Source organism: Dermacentor silvarum, chromosome 8 (assembly GCF_013339745.2).
Source record: "Dermacentor silvarum isolate Dsil-2018 chromosome 8, BIME_Dsil_1.4, whole genome shotgun sequence".
Lineage (NCBI taxonomy): Eukaryota > Metazoa > Arthropoda > Arachnida > Ixodida > Ixodidae > Dermacentor > Dermacentor silvarum.
The window spans coordinates 77,401,177-77,419,733 of record NC_051161.1 but is presented as its reverse complement, the minus strand read 5'-3'; the positions used below and the strand labels follow the sequence as shown (position 1 = coordinate 77,419,733).

At 46.8% G+C, this 18,557-nt stretch overlaps 1 protein-coding gene across 1 annotated transcript; it reads right to left on the bottom strand.

Moving 5' to 3' along the window:
- Nucleotides 1–12,287: 12,287 nt before the first annotated feature.
- Nucleotides 12,288–17,607, bottom strand: LOC119462218 (putative deoxyribonuclease TATDN2). Its single transcript, XM_037723565.2, has 5 exons — nucleotides 16,728–17,607; nucleotides 16,113–16,282; nucleotides 15,465–15,594; nucleotides 14,521–14,733; nucleotides 12,288–13,199 (listed from the first exon to the last, which is right to left on the bottom strand). The coding sequence occupies exons 1-5, from the start codon at nucleotides 17,031–17,033 to the stop codon at nucleotides 13,062–13,064; spliced, it is 957 nt and encodes a 318-aa protein (XP_037579493.2). The 5' UTR covers nucleotides 17,034–17,607; the 3' UTR covers nucleotides 12,288–13,061.
- Nucleotides 17,608–18,557: the final 950 nt, after the last annotated feature.

Here is an 18,557-nt window from a genome sequence, read left to right as displayed (position 1 = left end):
ATGAGGGTGAGTTAATTTCGGTTGGCCTGAGCCTACACGTCCACGTTATGTGGGTGAGAGAGGACCACTCCCAACACCACGTACATGTGTCCGGGTAGTGGGTTGGGTGGATTTTATTGAGGATTAATAGATTCGGGTACGTGCTTGTTTGTAGCCGGCGCCAATCCCTAGCCTGCCCTAGCTTGAGCTGGAGCATGGCACCAGCTGATCGCGTGATATTGTTGCACGTGTTCTCCTAGGATCCTCGCCGTAATTTTTTATAGAGTTCCCGCCATGTATAGACGGCATGCTGACTGTGAGTCTGAGATGACTAGGGCGCCCTGGGTTATGAATTCGGCATCTCGGATGGACGGTGCTAAATGGCTGCTTATTCTGTTCTGCCATGCGAACCGAGTCTGTTTTTAGGGTTGCTGTGATCATGGTATGCTGGCTTGTAGCTACAATAGCGTGTTTGTCTTCCGATATTCTACACGCAGCAGTATAGTATGTTTCCCAGTTGCGTCCGAACTTGCTTTGTAAAGTTCTGGCCCTGGCCTCACGTCTGCCCGTATGATATTTTTAACTCATGTTTTTGGGAATGGGTGTTGTTGTGATGTGTTCTCTAACCTCTTTCGGTGGAAGTGTTTGCTCTCCGCAGTGTTGCGGTCCTGGGGATACCCTAGTTTTTGTAGAAGGGCTCTGCCTTGTTCTGTTGAGTTTAGCCTTTTCTCGCTGCCTGAGTATTACTGATGTTGTGTGTTCTTTAAATGTGTTGTGTATTCCCAGGTCTTCAAGTTTTTCAATGCTTGTATTCTGTGGTAGTCCTAAGCCTGTTTTATATGGTGTGCGTATTAGAGCATTTATCTGCATTGTCTCTTTGTTTGAGAGCTTTTGCAACGGGAGGCCGTAGGTTTCGCGGCTGATGACAAAAGCCTGCACTAGCTTGATTGTTTCCTCTTCCGCGAAACATTTCTTATTTCTGGTCATCCGGTGGATCATGCGCGCCACATTGTCGTTGATTTCCTTAGGTTAGCTAAGGTGTGATGTGCTTTTCCATTCTCCTGGATCCATAAACCTAGTATGCATAGTGTTTGGACCTCTAAGAGCAAGAAAATCAACATCAAGAAATACCCCGGCTGAACTTTGGAAGATAGCTCTTCCTATCGAAGCGTTGGCCAGCCTTTCTTTGTAACTTTTACACCACAGCGTACGGAGTGAAGTAATTCTTGCAATTCTTGCATAAATGTCTACAGGCGACGCCGCCAGCCTACCCTGTGGAACGAATCAGAACGCGCTTTGCCATTTTCTCTTCCGAGGGAGACCGGATGGCGGACCCACGTGACGTGGACTACCTCGTTTCCAGACTGGGAGACAACGTCGTGCTGCGCCACGTCGTTCCGCAACCAACCATGCGGCACCTAGACTTCGCTGTGGGATTCAATGCGACTGAATTTTTGCATAAGGTTGCCATAGATGTCACCCGCAAGTACGCCGACTCGGGGTCGTGAATAGGGTTTATTTGAGTGCAGTAACAGAGCATGATCAACCCTGTGTTCCTTAGTCTCTTTTATTGTACAAGCTTATCCTTATTGTTGAACGTGCTGCACAGAAGACAAAGCCAAATCATTGAAAGTCCATGTGAAACGACAGATGCGAAAGCTGACCTGTATTTTGTTCTGGACACCATAGTATGTTAGGCTTTCCTTCTTTAATCCTAAACGAGCACTGACAGAAAATGTTTGTCTCGTTTTTTACTGCTTCATTGGATAGTCGTGGACCTAGTAATTACGCTACGGAGCCTCTATTATCCGAGAATGCAGCAAGTAAATAATTACGTGCGTAATTACGTGCAATAAGTACTCTTTGGTGGCACAAAAAAGTGCCACCAAAGATTAACATACTCGAGGAGTGCAGCAGACGTGAAAAAAACGAAACTCATCACTTTATCGAAACCTGTTGCGGCGGCCTCGTGGTACCAGATACCACTGACGCGTACACACGCTATATGGCTCTGCCGCCACAAGCTGTCCATTCAGCAATCGATGGGACTAAAAGGGATAGCGTGTTTTATTTTGTTTCTAAGAGAGGCGAACAATTGGAAGGGCCAGTTTGGCAGCTGTACGACCTTCAAAAACTGCACCAGTTTAATTTTAAGCTTTTATTATTCAGTTGGTTGTGATAACCCGCGACCACAATTTACGCTTTGAGCGACGTGATGAGTCGCCTTTTTCACGCCAAAAGCCACGCGGCCCCTGACGTGCGTTGAAGCGAGAGGCCGCACGAAGGTCAATTCGCTCACTGCGACAGGCGCGCTTCCTCACTCCAGCGTTTTGACAGCGAGTGCGCGGAAATCGAGTGAGATGTGTTCATGTTTGCTTACGCACGCGTGACACCATGCTTGTTAATTTTCGTAGCAAGCGAATGTTTCCAAGTTTATACGGCCATAAATATAGGCTGATGATGATGATGACAAAAGGTGCTGTAATTAGTTATTTGTGGCACGTTCAAGGGATTGAGACTTTGCGCCGTATCTTGAGATCGGCCGCAGCTACCTACAAAAGCCCGAAAGGCGAAGCATCGATTGCGATAGCAAATTGGTAGGCAGCTATAAAAAGTAAGGATATTAGTTTAATCGGCCGTATAAACTTGTGAACATTCGCTTACTAACAAAATTACCAAGCATGGTGTCACGCGTGCGTAAGCAAACATGAACACATCTCGCTCGATGACCGCGCACCCGCTGTCAAAACGCTGGAGTGAGGAAGCGCGGCAGTAACGGGAACTACATAAGCGGCGAGAACACAGTGCACACGAAGCTACCAGCACTCGGCGCACTCTGCTCGCATCGCAGATCGCTTTCTATTAATTTTTTATTTATTTGCAATACCCACAGCTCCCTTGTGGGGCATTAGTATAGGGGGGAAATATTAACATTCAAATACAAAAAATACAAACACGTAGCAAAATGCAGATTGGTGACATGTCATTTGGAATTATCCACAGAACAACTATGAAATTTTGTTTAATATTAACAAAGGCAAAAAAAGATAAATCACTAGGACAAATCGCACAAATCGACCTGCAAGCACAAATCAAGCACAAATAGAAGCAGGCACAAATCGCAAGCACAAATCGCTAGAAGGAGGAGAAGAAACTGTGAACAATAACTTTCATGTGAGCCCAGCCTGAGATGAAATGCAACTTTGAAGGGCAAGTGGAAATGTTGAAACGGGAGCGGAGACAATTCCTTGTGGGAATTTGTTCCATTGTTGAATTGTGCGTGGGAAAAATAAATATTTGAAATATGTTATATATTAGTTTAAAGTGGCGTCTCAAGAAGTTTAATGTGTTGCTAGCCTTCGATACAATGTAATCAACGTGCGCATTCCATGTCAGAGTGCTGGAAAAAATAACTCCTAGGTACTTATATTCCTTCACAATTAAGGGACAGCTGTGTTGCGTTCACTAAATAGCTTGCCGTCAGGGGCTGTTTTTTTTTTGTGAATCTTAATAGGTTGCATTTGGCTAGATTGAGGGTCATGTTCTAGGTGGAACACCAAGACATAACATTGTTCAGATCGCTTTGTAGCTGTTCGCTCCCTGCTTCAGATGAAATTTAACGGTAAATACAGCAATCATCTGTATATAACCTAACACGGCAAGACAAATGTTAAGTTAGGTCATTAATCAATATAAGAAAAAGTAGGGGCCCCAAGACAGACCCCTGTGGCACACCTGATAATACAGAAACGTCAGATGAGCGGACATCACCACGAATCACGCGTTGGCTTCTTTCTAAATGATAAGCTTCCAGCCAATTCAGGAGGGTATTTGGTATGTTAAGACAGCTTTTCCAGTAACAGGGTACGAGATACTGCATCAAATGCTTTTCTAAAGTCTCAAAATATGCTGTCAACCTGCATACCGGAGTTAATAAATGCTGCGATATCATGACAAAATTCGATCAACTGAGTGTCGCAAGAAAAGCCGGCCCTGAAACCATGTTGTTGTCAAGAGAGCTAGGTCCCGCGCGGCCACGCCATACTCAGCCGCCGCCAGAACATGACGCCCCCTTTCCTCCCCCCACCCTTAGCTTTCCACGCGATCAAGGAAGATGACGCGCTACCTCCCTGCTTTCATCACTTGGGCGCGAGATTGAGCCACCATCGTCGGCCCACCCTCACACGCTTTCACTTGCACATACAGCATACGGCGCATGGCGCTGATTTTATCACACTTGCACTTTATACGGAACATCACGGTGACGCCGACAGCGACGGAAGAAATGCGCCTGGAGTGTCCATATAATTGCTATTTCAATAAAAAGAATATTCTGTGATCGAGAATGGAGTAGGTTACGCAAGGAAGCGTGCAGTAATTCTAGGAGAAAGCACGAAAAATGCTCAGATGAGTAGCAGGTTTTCATTATATACTTTGTGAGTAATCATTTTGTGGCATATATATCATTCAATATGTTAATTAAATTATGTGAGTTCGCAAAACACGTCCACGCGAAATGTGTGTCGCACTGTACTGTTTTCTTGCTGACTTTTTAATAAGACGCCCTCTTAATCAGTGTGAGACAAGTTTAACTGAAACGGCAACGTATTTCACCCCACTTAAGAAACTGATAACTCAAAACTGGTACTAGCTTTAGAGTTAAAAATATGGCGAACGCGCCGGCTCTAATTCGCAAAGTCCAGTTCGTCTTTCAGCGTGAATAGTTACTACCATAGTTATCGAAACTTGGTTATATATATTTATTTATGCATTCTGATATTCCGAGCTTCTTATAGTAATTCTGCTCTACAGGCAATTTTCTAAGGTTCTAATAAGATTAAGAAGAATTGTGCCACTCGCATACTAAGTCTATTTTTGATGGTCTAAGATTTCTACGTGTTTTTTATACATATATAATTTTTATAACTTTAACCATTGCATTTTAGGCGTTCAACAAAACGACCGATTATTGCATAGTACATATGCTAAAGGCAACGGGAAGATTCTCTTCTGAAGGGTAAACAATGGTCAGCAATTAACGCACACATGGTGCCAAGTATTTTAAACACTCCCTAATTTGTGAAAGCAAAATTTCCTCCCGTGGTTGTTTATTTTAAGCGTGTCTGTTGTTTTAAGTGTTTCTTTTAAGTGACAACACATCTTTAACACGAAAGTGTTTTCTGCCGAGTTTCACGACTGATTTCCTGCAACGGATGTAATGGATTTTACGTCGGCTCCGGCGCCGCCATCTAACGAGCGTCGACAGGTAGCGCTTCGGTAGTCACAGCGCAGCGGAGGCTCCAACGAGGTGTAGCCACAGAATAAAGAACCAGGTGTAGCCTCCTGCATAAAGTTTTGTGCAATAATTATACAATAAATAAATCATGCAATACGAAAAATCACCAAAATTGTTCGATTTCAAGAGTCGAACACAAGACCTCTAGCAGAGAAGCGCGATATTGAAAAGGTTGTTTTTTTTTTCAGGTTTCCTAATGACAGCATGTAAGCACAAGTATTTCACTCTATTTTCTGAGCAGGTATTCATTTTGCAAACCCACTTCAGTTCTGTGCAAGCGTTCTTCTTCTTTCTGGGGTCTTACGTGCCAAAACCAGTTCTAATCATGAGGCACGCCGTAGTGGAAGGCTCCGGATTAATTTTGAACACCTGGGGTTTCTTTAACGCGCACCACAACGCAAGCACACCGGCGTTTTTGCATTTCGCCTCCATCGAAATGTGGCCGCCACGGTCGGGATTCGATCCCCCGACCTCGTGCTCAGCAGTGCAACGCCTTAGCTAACTGAGCCAGCGCGGTGGGTTTCTGTGCAAGCTTGAGTGGAGTGACATAAGAGCAGTGTCGCTCGACGCATTCATCATGACGGCAGCCCACCTGCTGCCGAAGGGCTTCAGTGCGTGTTGGTTGCTCTATACAATTTGTTCACTCTTCACTTTATCGACATGCACAGCCAAGGTAAAGTTAAAAACGATGAGAGAGAAATACACAGTCGTGATGGTTAGTAATTTTCGCATTGGTTTGGATCCTCTGGAATCTATGTTCGCTTATTATGTACCAATTTACCAATTTCAGTTGTGAACGAAAATTGCTTCTGCAAATTGACTCTTTCCCACTGCGTGGAGGTGAGTCTTTTTCCATTACGACATCTGTGAATAAAAGAAAAAAAAACGTTTAACTTGTGCTTCTGTTGAGCTTTTTACTGACTGAGAAATCGGCCAGCTTTAGTTGACCCACTCCACAACACACGAACAAAATTAACGAATGAGGGTGCCATGAAGTTATTTACTTTATGCTAGCCCCCACAGTATCTGCGGACTAGTTGAGCCGTAGCCCTAAACTTAACGACAAGTTAGGAATTTCAAAGCGACTATTTTCACGAAATGAAGAAATGTAACATATTAACAGCGAATATTGGTAGTTAATGACGGTTTGCTGCATAAATATGTCTCACTATAGTTGCTTGGCGCTGGTGTGTACAAGCGATGCCCCAGTGATATAAAAAATGAATAGAACGGTAAACGCGGCAGAAAGAAAGCACTTCCTAAACACGGCACACATGAGCGGGTTCTGCTCCGCGGTTTGCCCAATCTCAGCGCGCGGCCAGCAGTCCTGCAAGAGAGCACGTACACACAGCCCTCTTGCATGAGAAGCGGGAAAGGAGAGTTTCCGCAGCAACTCTCCTTCTAACCTCATCAGCGACGTCAAGAAGGCATAGTCTCGTTTGCGAATCATTTCCAGTTTGATATCCGGCAACTGCCAGTGGTGGAAGTGGCGCTGCCGCTGCGTATCGGGTAAAGTCACTGGAAGTATCGGGTAAAGCCCCTTGACCATGGGACCGAGTGTCCCAAGGGAGGGAGTTTCCGCCACTTGCTTCAACGGCTGATTGCGAGGGCCCAGGACGCGGCCCGAGCTCAAGGCATTCTGGAATGAGGACGCCTCTCCAAAGCTGCATTTACATATTACAGATGTTTATTCTCTCTCTCAACGTGCATCAGCAGAGCATCGCCTACTGCTTCGCTTGGCACCACCTAAGACAACTGCTGCGCTAAAAGGCGCAGAAAGGCGTGGCCGGGTGAATCTCGCTTTGCTCCGGCGAGAGACACGACGCCAGCGTGAAGCCTTCGCGGCGCACGGTGCGCACTCTGCCACTGGCATTCCTGCAGCTGAGCGCGTCGCAGCTCGACTGGCTGCCGTAGTCACTACGCAGCCGGACCAGAATGCTCGCACCTTCGCCGAAGCCACTCGCCAACAGGACGGCGCGCGCCAAGCAAACATGGAGCACGGCCCGCAAATAATGCTGGCCTTTCGCTGCAGCGAAATTCGCAACTGCAACTCATGTTCCGTGAGTTCACAAAGCAAACATGCAACAGCTTCTGTGAAGACACGTTTTACTTTCGTGTTCTGTACCGATTCCTATAAAAGAGAGATCAACCGTAATTTTTTTAATGTGTTGTTACTTTGTTGCACTGTAACTTCGTGTTGAAACTATTTCCTACACCTTTTTTCAATAAGTAGACCGTAAGGGAAGCTATCAATACTGCATCCTGGTGTGTCTGCTTCCACTAGGCCTCTTCAACCTTTCACTGGCTTTTCGCCTTGCACCTCTCAGCATGCCGAGTGTTGGAATAAAGTGGCTCCCGCTTTAAAGTTGGCGTAATGTCAAGAAATCCATGCAAGCAACCGTGATCTAACACAGGATCTCCGTGCGCATTGCATTTTGCCATTGTGGCGGTCGCAGGCCGTGGATTGTGCCTGCTCTATAATTGCACGACGTGACCCTACAGGTTCTTCATGAAAGCTTATCTTGTGTAATGTTATATAAAAAAATGTCACAGTTTCGCCCTAAGGGCGAAGCAATGAATGCGATAGCAAGACAGCTATGTCATACGAAGTAAGGTGAGCGGCTTTGGTAGCAATATGAATTGTAGTAAACATGAGCTGATTAAGTAAGCAGGTGTGCTGAGGCGTAAGTAGACCGACATGAAGAGAGACTCGATGACCACGAGAAGGCGCGTGTGAAACGGTGGTGTTGATGAGAAGCGCTTCCCGTGGGCAGCGCGTGCGAAGGGACACACCTGTAGCTCTGCACTGCCGATCCGGGCAGCATTGCATGTGTAGCGTGCGTTGGAAAATGTGGTCCGACTATTACTAACTGAATGAACAAGCGTGGTGTGAGCGCGCACAAACAAACATGAATAGATCACACTGAATGACTGCAGACAACGACTGTCAGAACGCTGGCAGCAAGCGCATACGCCGCAGCAACGGGCGAAGGTACGTGCAGTCTATCGCTTCAACGGAAACTGGGCGGCGAATGCACGGCGCATAAAGGTCAGAGCCGTGAGGAGATAAGAGACGGTGCGGGGCGAGCGACGAGCGTGGTTGTTGGCAGAGTAGAAGTGCCCCCCCCCCCCCCCCCCCGCGCTGGCTTCCCGCTTCCTTGCTTGCGCGTGGGAGATTGAGTGCGTTCGCTCTCCGTGACAGCGCGCGTCCCCGCACGCTTCCGCTCGGGCATACGGCACGCGGCGAAGATTTTATCTATAGGCACCGGGCGGCCGTTGTAAGGCGCCTGCGGCGCGCCGGCGATATGCTGGGGAACAGCGCCGCTCGGAGCACTGGCATGTGAAGCAGACGACGGGACGAAGGCGCTCGGTGCTTCCAGTGATTTCGCACTGCGGGTTTTAGGGGCTGACGCACCGGAAAACGCATTTTCGTGTGTCTACTTTTGAGAAAGGTCGTCACTTGTACGAGGCAGATCACATTCGTGGCATCAAGTAGTATATAAACCAGAAAACGAGCGCAAATTGTGATGCAAATGCACCACGCGAACGGAGCTCCGCGGCAAGCTAAGACGTGGAACTCCAGCAGTTATATTGAAGATGTTATTTTGCTGTGCACGTTAACATTCTCGGGTATTTAATCATGTAAATAGGCGAAGAACACAAAAATTATGGACAGAAAAAAAAAGGAGACGTACGTCTTCCTTAATCTGTTTCTTGAGCTGCTTCGCCGATCGCACATGTGTCAGTAAGTTCCCGTTCTCTCTCCGTTGTAGTTCTTTTATCTTTGCAATGATTCCCTATTCTTAATTGATTATAAACCAGCCCAATCTTCAGTCACGGCTCATTTTATATAGCTTAGCGCGACGGGAGCCGTCGGTGGCGGCGAGTGTGAACACGCCACTGCGTTGGCGTTCACCGTCGACGCACAGCACAGTCATGCGCCGGACGCAACCAGAGTTGGGAATTACTAGAAAGGAAAATGTACATTAAAAGGAAGACTGATACACTGATAAGACGGCAAAATGACTACAAATCTGAGTGTTCGCCTTCGGTGCCCACACTCCGGAGCCGTTACACTGCGGAGGCGAAGACAGGCAAGTGGGACACGAAGCTCTTGCGTATGAACGGCTCTTTTATTAACGTTAGAACAACTAGACCATAGCAAATCAGGGTCGGAAATGTACAGTGCCCAGCGATTGAAGCGCTGGCAGCGCGCGGCTGCCGCCATTGTTTTTTTTTTCTTTTCGCGCCACAGGTGAGCGCCGTGGGACCAAATGCAGTCATAATGCGTTACGAAGGTTCTCGCTTTCACTATACACCACAATGCATCAGTTTGGCATCCCCAGCGCTTACAGTCAGTGCAAAAAGCGTTGGCGACCATGCGATTCGAGTATCGCGTTTCAATTGCTGAGCACTAGCTGTACGCGCTTTTGCCTACACACCACACATATACAGACTTTCCGCCTGAAAAACGCGATGCCGCGATGAACAACGATTGAATTAAATGGCCTAACCAGCTTCAGTCATGTTTCAGTAACTGTTGGTGCACCTAAAAACGCAACATGTTTGATCAGACTTGGTTTCACGGCAGCGCCTGCTGCGCGCGGCCTGGCCGCCACATGCCATTACATTCGCGGCGCCGCCGCATGAAGGCGCCACAGGTCCAAATTCATCCCTCGCCCGGTGCCTATAGGGAACCTCACGGCGACGGCGACGCCGACGGCAGAAATCCGGTTGAAGTGTCCATATAATTGCTATCGCAATAAAACAAATTCAGACACTGTTCGTCTACGATGGCTGTCCAAGTATGCGAATAGCCTCAACGTATGAGGCGTGCACTGCAGCCGCGCTCCTCTCTCGTGCTTCCTTGGACACATACATGTGGCGGGCTACTTCGTTCTTTTTTCTTCCCTCGGTCGATGTTCTTCGAACAGTGCCAAACAAGATAGATGGTAGGCCGTAGACTGTTTAAATACAATGATTATTTTACTACGTATGTGTGAATGACAACTCCACGTGCTCGCACTGCTAGTGCCTGCTAGAGTCACTGCACCTGTGGTAGCATACACAGCAACTCTAGTGGCTACCTACATCCTTCTCATTTTGTTCTCTCTTTTCATTACGATGGCAAACCCGACGCGCGTGTTGTTGACCACCTGACCTTTTCTCTCTCTCTCTCTCTCTTCCGTCCTCGTTCTCTTTCTGCGCACTCCGCACAAGGCAGCTTTGGAGTGTAGACCTTCTTTCCAGTAGCGTGGCCACATTTTTTGGGGGGGAGAAGGGGGTAGGGGGGGGGGGGCGCAGAGATGGCACGCACTTGACCGGGAGGGTAGTGTAGGGAAGGCTCCATACCGACAAATATATTTGAGAAGCGGCGAGGAAGTCGGGCGCGTGCCTCCTGGCTACGACGCCGCTGCTTCTTTCTACGAATGGAGAAAATCAGCGTATTTCATGCTTTGCAATCTACGCACCAGCGGCGTCGTAGCCAGGGGGAGGGGGGAGTCACCCCGGGCACATACGTGAGTGGCCGACCTGTAGTACGTGTATCTTCCCCTCCATGTCCTGTGCGCTGTCATGAATACTGTCAATAATGTAGGAAGTCGAGACGAAAATTTTCAGATGGGAGAAAGTGAGCGTCACTCATGCTTTGCAATCCGAAAATGTTGTGATTCACAGGAAAATATCCATGTACAGAATACCTTAATAAATAAAGTGGGTCAGGTGACTACTTCTCTCTGCCCCGTTTCAAAGCGGATGCCAATAAATCAAAATCAGCATCGTATCGCGGCCACTTGTAACGCGATGTGAGATGCAAGCCGCGTAGCGTCGATACGTGCAAACTTTGCATTGTAATTGCCTTGTACTCCACCAGGTTACACCACATGAAGCGGTTGCATGGTATCGTCTGTATCGTGCCACAAGTCAATGAACGCGACATATGCGGGGCCTAGATTCGATACCCGTGTTTCTCTTCGCTACACGTTATGGCACCTCCTTGCAAGGTACGAACCACAGCTGAAGAGAATCGTATAGCTACGCGCGCGGCTGCAACAGGGCAACGTCGGGCTCAGCAGACCGCTGTGCAGAGAGCAGCACAAGCCGCAGCTCGCCGTCGACGCCGGGCGGACAGTTCAGCTCGTTCTCGTGAAAACTATGCAGAGAGACGTCACCACGAACGCCCTGCAGTGCATGCTGCCGAAAATGAACCTCCTACGGAGCAGCTCCTCTAGTTTCCGCTGAGACTGTCCTACGTGGGCCGCGCATGCTTGTGACCTTTATTACGAGAAAGTCTCGGTATGGATTGACACAGGACATTGCGGCCACATTTCAGAAAGAAATTGTTGAGAACCTGCAGCGCGTAATGATGTGTGGGCAGTAGCAAAATTCCATCATGGTTCTTGCAAGAAATAATTTTTGGTAGCAGGGCATGAAGATAGATCGGTGGATAGATGCTCCATCCAGGTTCTCCATGTTTGAGACTTGTCTTATAAAGCACACGCACAAGTTTGACACTGTTTGTAAAACATTTATTAGACGCGTTCACGCCAAATTCACTGCAATAATAAATCAAAAGAAAGGACTGACAATCATGGAGTGTGTAAAATTCACACATAACAACAGTTTACTGCACAGGCAGGTTGTATTCTTGATGGCTACACATGAACAATATGCACCATTACATATACAATACATGCGCATTAACAAAAGAGTGCGTAGAAAATTTACACATTTACTCGCTGGTCCGCACCAGCGCTGCCAAAGGAGCACTTGAACATTCACCGGTGTGCACCACTTACAGATCTACAAAATACTGCCTCGAAAATGGACACTTTGAGTAGCCGGTATGCACCAACACTGCCACGACTGCACTCGAACATTCACTGGTGTACAACATTTGTAGACATACAGAATACTGCCTTGAAAACTTACTCTATCTTTGCCCTCTTTCCAACCCCTATATCGCCCCCCCCCCCCCCCCCCCCTGTGCAAGTTAGCGAACCGAAAGCTCACCTCTGGTTCATCTCCCTGCATTTCCTCTCTCTCTATAGAAAACAACCTGAAACTTTTACACTCTTACTCGCGCGTATGAGCTAGCACAGCCAAATATGTGCTCGAACATTCACAGGTGTACATACGTAGAACACAATCGCACACTTACAGAATACTGCCTAGAAAATTTACATTTTCAGTGGTCGGTTTTCATCAGCGCTGCATACAACACTTGCACATATAAAGAACACTGCCTAGAAACATTACAGTTTACTCGGAGGTCTACACCAGCGCAGCGAAAGGTGCACTTGAACATTCACCGGTTAAAATTCAACACTTGCACGTCTACAGATTACTGCGTTTAAGTGTTACACCTTTAGTCGTCGGTATGCATCAGCGCTGCCACGACTGCACTTGTAATTTAAACAGCGTTCTGCCTACAAAACATGCACACAAATATAAACAAACATCAACACATAGCGAATTCGCAGTCTCGATTCTCCGGCCGCATTCACACGGGGCCGGAAGACAAGAACCCTTTTGTTCTTAGATTTAGGTGTACGTTAAAGAACCCAACGTGGCTCGAATTTATTCGACTGCAGCGTCGATTCTAGCCATAAAATGCACACTGGGGCATCTTCACAAAATGAAAAGAAAAATACATCGCAGTAACTTCCACGTGGGTTTCCAATTAAATGAAAAACGCGGTGATATATCCTAGCAGTATCTGTGGGTGCTGTTCACTGTATTATTTGACCATGAAATACAAGGAAAAACTTGCGGATTTGCTGTCACATCAAATTCTGTAAATCTCTCGCGTGTTTTCTCGCACTGCCTCTAGGATGTCTTGCACGTTGATCTTGCGCACGTTGGACAGCCAGGTGGCCACGTGGATAGCCATGCCTGGATGCGACTGCGCGAGACAGCCGGATTCCTGCGAATGACAGATGAATGAGTAAGCAAAATGTCACTCCAGGCGTGTCGAGCTAGGTGGCGTATAAAAAAAATTGTCGTCGCTTTCCCAGAAAGGCGAAGCATCGATTGAGAAAACCAAATTACGAGAGAGCTATACGAAGTAAGGATAGTAGTTTTATCACTCGCATAAACTGCTAGACGTTCACCTACTAATTAAATGGACAAGTATGGTGTCACGCTCGCAAAGGCAAACATGAACACATCTCACTCAATGAACGTGGACACTCGCTGTCAGAACGCTGGCGCTAGCAAGATGGGCTGCAGCAGTGAACGAAATGACTTTCATGCTGCCTGTCACTTAAACGCGAGCTAAAGGAATGGAACACAGCACATATGATGCCAACACATATCGGTGCACGAACTTCCTGCACCCATCCTATAGATCGCTTTCAAGATAAAGCTTCCGCTGGTCAGGATGTTATCGTACTTGGACTTAATATGGAACATACCGGCGACGGTGGAAACACCAATTTAATGTCGACATAACCATCACAATAATAGCTGAAGCACTATGCATCTCATAGTAGTATAAATACTCATGAACCCTTATGACACCAATGAGCAGAAGAACATCCTCTGTTGTATTGTTGTACGTGGATTCGTAATCCGCTGACGGCTGACGTACAGGACACACATTTATGTAACTTAGCGCAGAGCAGGGTGGGCCATGACGAATGACATTTATGCCATCTTGGAGCGCCGACGTCACCACAAGCCGCCCAATTAACCAAAATAAAAAAAAGTATCAGAACTGTGTGTACCAGCGACTACAACGTCTTTCAATTAAAATGGAGATTATGTTCCATTACGCGGGTGCAAAGCACGAGCGTAATGTGGTAGCCACTTTTGGAAACTGGGTACAAATACAGCTCAAGTTGAGAGTACACTTAACTCAACAAGTTAGCATGTAGCTTTTTTATAGTGAACCATCGATATACCCACTTCGATTCGCCTTACCCATTTTCTTAAAAGCGTATACGTCTCTGCATTGGAATGGCAGTGTTACTAGATTCTAAAACGCAGCCAATTTGTCCAGGCCAGCCATGGAATACAATGCATTTGATTACCAGTGCTGGGCAGTGTCAAAGATACATGCATCTTAGATACTCTTAGGGTAGCTTGTATCTGTACTTCCGATAAATAAAAGAATGTATTGTGCGTCTAAACATACATGACACTGCTAACGCAACATGAGCGTGCGAAACTATAAACCACTTCTCAAGGCGATACTGCTGCCACTAAGCCACGTTAATAAATCTAATCAAGAGATTGACACGTACGCTTTTCGGGAGGAAGTACGGCGCGTCCGTCTCCAGCAGCAGGCGCTCCAGTGGAATCCTGCGGCCGACCTCAGCTACAGGACCGGCGTTGGGAAATCCCACGAGTGGAGTGAGCCCGAGGTACAGGTTGGGGAACGTGTCCATCCACAGCTGCGCCTCGGACCAGTCCCCGGTGAAGCAGTGCCGGTGTATTGGCCAGTCTCCGGGCACCATCTGATTGGGTGAGAACACAGGAGAGAATGGTTAGCACTGCAACGGGACGATCCTGCAATAGTGTGAGTGGCGCACAACTTTGTAATATTTTAATGGGGACGATGAAATCCCTGATGTGCTTCTCGCTGCTCAAAACTTACCAGGTAAGAGGGACGCCTAACGTAATAGATTTAGAGAGAACACAAAAATGTGCTCCTCTAGCAGATGTATGTTCAGTGCTGCATTTATTGTGACTGCCTCATGTACGACTACTTGAACAAAATAGCGATGAAAGCAATGGTCAAGTATTCGCTGAAGAAGCTAATTATTCTGTAGATATAACGTTGCGAAAGATAACAATTGTCTGCCTGCTCCGTACTTATCGTAGTAAAACAAGAAAGTGAGAAACCGGTGCCAGAGCACCGCTTACTTCACCCAGCTCCGAGTAACTCACATAGCATGGCATTATTTTTCCGGGGGTATTTGTAGAAATCAGACAATCATGCTCCCCATAACAAATGGCTGATACTTATTTTTAAAAGAAAAAAAATATGCAAAGACGTAATGAGGCCCGTTACGTCGTGCGCAAAGCAGCGCTGACCACAAGGATGTTTCGCTATCAGCTATAAGCCATGAATTCCACCCTTCAACGAGTCACAAGAATGCTCCGGCACGAGCAATGTACTAATCTATAGAATATCCCTATAATGAGGCGTAGTATAACTAGCGGTGCTGCAGAGAAGCCACCTTACCTCCTTGAGGATGCGCAGAGTGTCGTGTGAGGAATCCCTCGAGTGAATGACGAGGGGAAGGCGACCATTCCTTGCCAGCTGCAACTGCCGCCGAAACACTCGTTGTTGCATCATACGGTCACATTTGTTCCTGCAACGAGCAAATGTTGAGGTAAGCAATGCGCTAGGAAAATCGTTCTCACCGTTAACAATTCTACTGAATGAAGAGCAACGCTACATTTTATTAAAAAAAACTATTTACTAATCCAATTCACTAAACAGCAATGAATGCGAGAGTCAGAGACGGCACGGAGTATGTTTATGCATCAAAGTTTATTATGCATGATTCACAGACAAGAACCCAGAACAAGTACAACGATGATTTTGCATTCTTGTATTTTGGCACGTAAAACCCAAGAAATTAATTTACCAATTTACATTCCTCATCAAACCACATTGCGGTCAGTGCCGCCCAAAATGGAAAAGGCGACACTCTGCACTTTCGAGCAATTGAAGAGCGCTCGAAACACCCTTTGTAGCCACAATTTTCTCTTGAAACAATGAATTTCATCGAGTTCTCCCAATTCACTAAAGGGGAATGGATATTCACATGCTAAGCTTTATCATCAAGATATCCACCTATATAAACACATATACGAGAGCACTCACTTGGCGGAGTAGTCGAGGCCAATTTCCCCCAGGGCGACGACGCTTCGTTGCTCAAGGGCCGCGATCAGGTCCTCTTCGACGTCCTCGTCGTAATGCCGGGCCATGTGCGGGTGGCATCCAAAGGCTCCCCAAACGCCTTGTTCGGACAGCAGTCCCTGCCACAGGTGACGCTGCGTAGATTTCACACAACGGTGTCAAACTCAAGTTCTCAGTTCGCGCCCACGAAAAGCGGCATTTGCGAGAATGGTTAAACCGTAGAGTTTTGCGAACATTTTAATAAAGTGTAGCATTATGCGGAAACCGGGTGGAAAAATTTCTTGTCAAGCCAGAAAACCTCGTTATCAATACAGAATGCGCCATTTAAGCCTAATGTATGCGCGGAATCGCGGACCGACATGCCAGAAAAACAAATCCTCACAGCGCAAGTATCATATTAGAGCAGATGACGACATGGACTATTGAAAGCACAGGAATATGCTAAAAGTGTTCGTTTTAACATGTAATGACTTCTTGATTAGTGATTACCTGTTATCGCTATTTATAATACTATTTTTCCTGTCAGCGCGCCAAGCATACCAAGCACGTGTCAACACATTAGGTTATCGAAAATAGTACCTTTTTGAATGTGGCTGGGTCACAGAAGATGGCCACGCATCCCTCGTAGCAGGATGGGAATGTGGCCTGGTGTCTTATGCGGAACTGGGCGTAGGATCCTTGGTGTCCTGTTTTGCGAAATAGGAAGTCTAAGTGGCAGTGCGTGTCAATGAGACCCACTTCCGAGGACAGCGTATAAGGCCACCGTTTGGCCACCGGTGACCTCAGCGTGGCCGTCTTCGAGGCTGGGAGAGGCCTGGAAGACTGTTCACTTTCGCAGCAAGACATGGCCGAGCACGGGCGTCGCTGTCCTGCAAAGGGTAACATAACTTAATGTTGAGAATCACGTATAAATAAGAAATGCCTAAAATAGTGTTAACGAATTCAAAAGCGCAGACATTTGAACTTTATGGGCCATTTCGATAAAAGCACAGCCGTGTAGGTTGCCGACATTATTAGGACCATTTAGCGCTGCGTAGCGATGTGGTAACCTCTCGGCACTAACACTCAGAATACGATAATCAGTTTAGGGAAACAAAAAGGCAAATCTAAGATAAAGAACATGCTTGAGCAAATGAAATCATTTCGGTGCTACAGCTGAGTTTCACTTGACTTTTCTCCTTTGAGAGCATTCATATTCGCAGCAAGCCGTAATGCGCAAGGTGAAACTAACCTGTGAATGGTCAACTGGGCAGTAGTCTCCAACGGCGTCGCTTTCCGTCGTCAGCTCGCACCAAGAGAACAGGCAAAGTCTTGCACGCGTTGGCGAAGAGTACGAAAACACGAGCACGTCTGACGTGCAGTCAACGCGCCTCCGAAGAGTTGGTAGCGAATGTTGCTTCGTGGAGGTGACAGCGCGTATATACACAGGACAAAGAGAGGGGCGAAGGGGGAGAGGAGGTCGCACTTGGCGAGGATTCTCCACCATGTGTGTGTGTGTGTGTGTGTGTGTGTGTGTGTGTGTGTGTGTGTGTGTGTGTGTGTGTGTGTGTGTGTGTGTGTGTGTGTGTGTGTGTGTGTGTGTGTGTGTGTGTGTGTGTGTGTGTGTGTGTGTGTGTGTGTGTGTGTGTGTTTTTATCGCACGGATGGACTTCAATCAATTGTAAGCCTCGAAAGTGGAAAGGAGAAAGAGGGCGCTCCACACTGGAAGGGGGGTGCGCTCCAGGCAAGAGCTGCTTCTGCCTTTGTACACGCACTACCGTGCTGTAATGGTAGGGTCACAAAAGAAGACAGGTGGTCGCTGAGGGCCCACAGAAAAAAGAAAAGGGCAACCCCAATGAAGGTAGAAGTGGAATGTTGCTTTAGGGCTCTTAAAGAAAGTATATGACAGGTGACTGATTACTGTCTGACAGGGGAGGGGGGTTCACATTGATGCCCGCCATTTTATTTGCTTCTATCCTGGATGCTTATAATAAACCTCGTGTAAATTTGACATAATGCGCAAAAGAGTGTGAAAATTTTCTTGCAACATATTCCTGTAAAAATCATGTTCTATCAAAATTTACGGCGTGGCCGGTGCAGAGGCTTTTTACGTCTCAAATCTTTCTCGAGGCCATTGATTGGAAACTCAGAGGTGTCAGCTTGGAGAAAACTACTGTGACCTATTATTCAACACTGAGTAGATGAAAAAAAAAATGACGGACAGATATGCATTAAGAAAACTTAAAAGCGATGACAAGATTTCTTCGGCAGTCGGGAATCTTCCATCTGTTTTGTACTATTTTTAGCCGAAGCATTCTCAGTGAATTCAATAGCAATTTCTGATTGCACTGCAATTTATTCCGATGAGGTTTAGTAACCTGCTTGACCGAAAACAGGTTACAGGGGAAGGCGAATAATCTCCCTTAAATG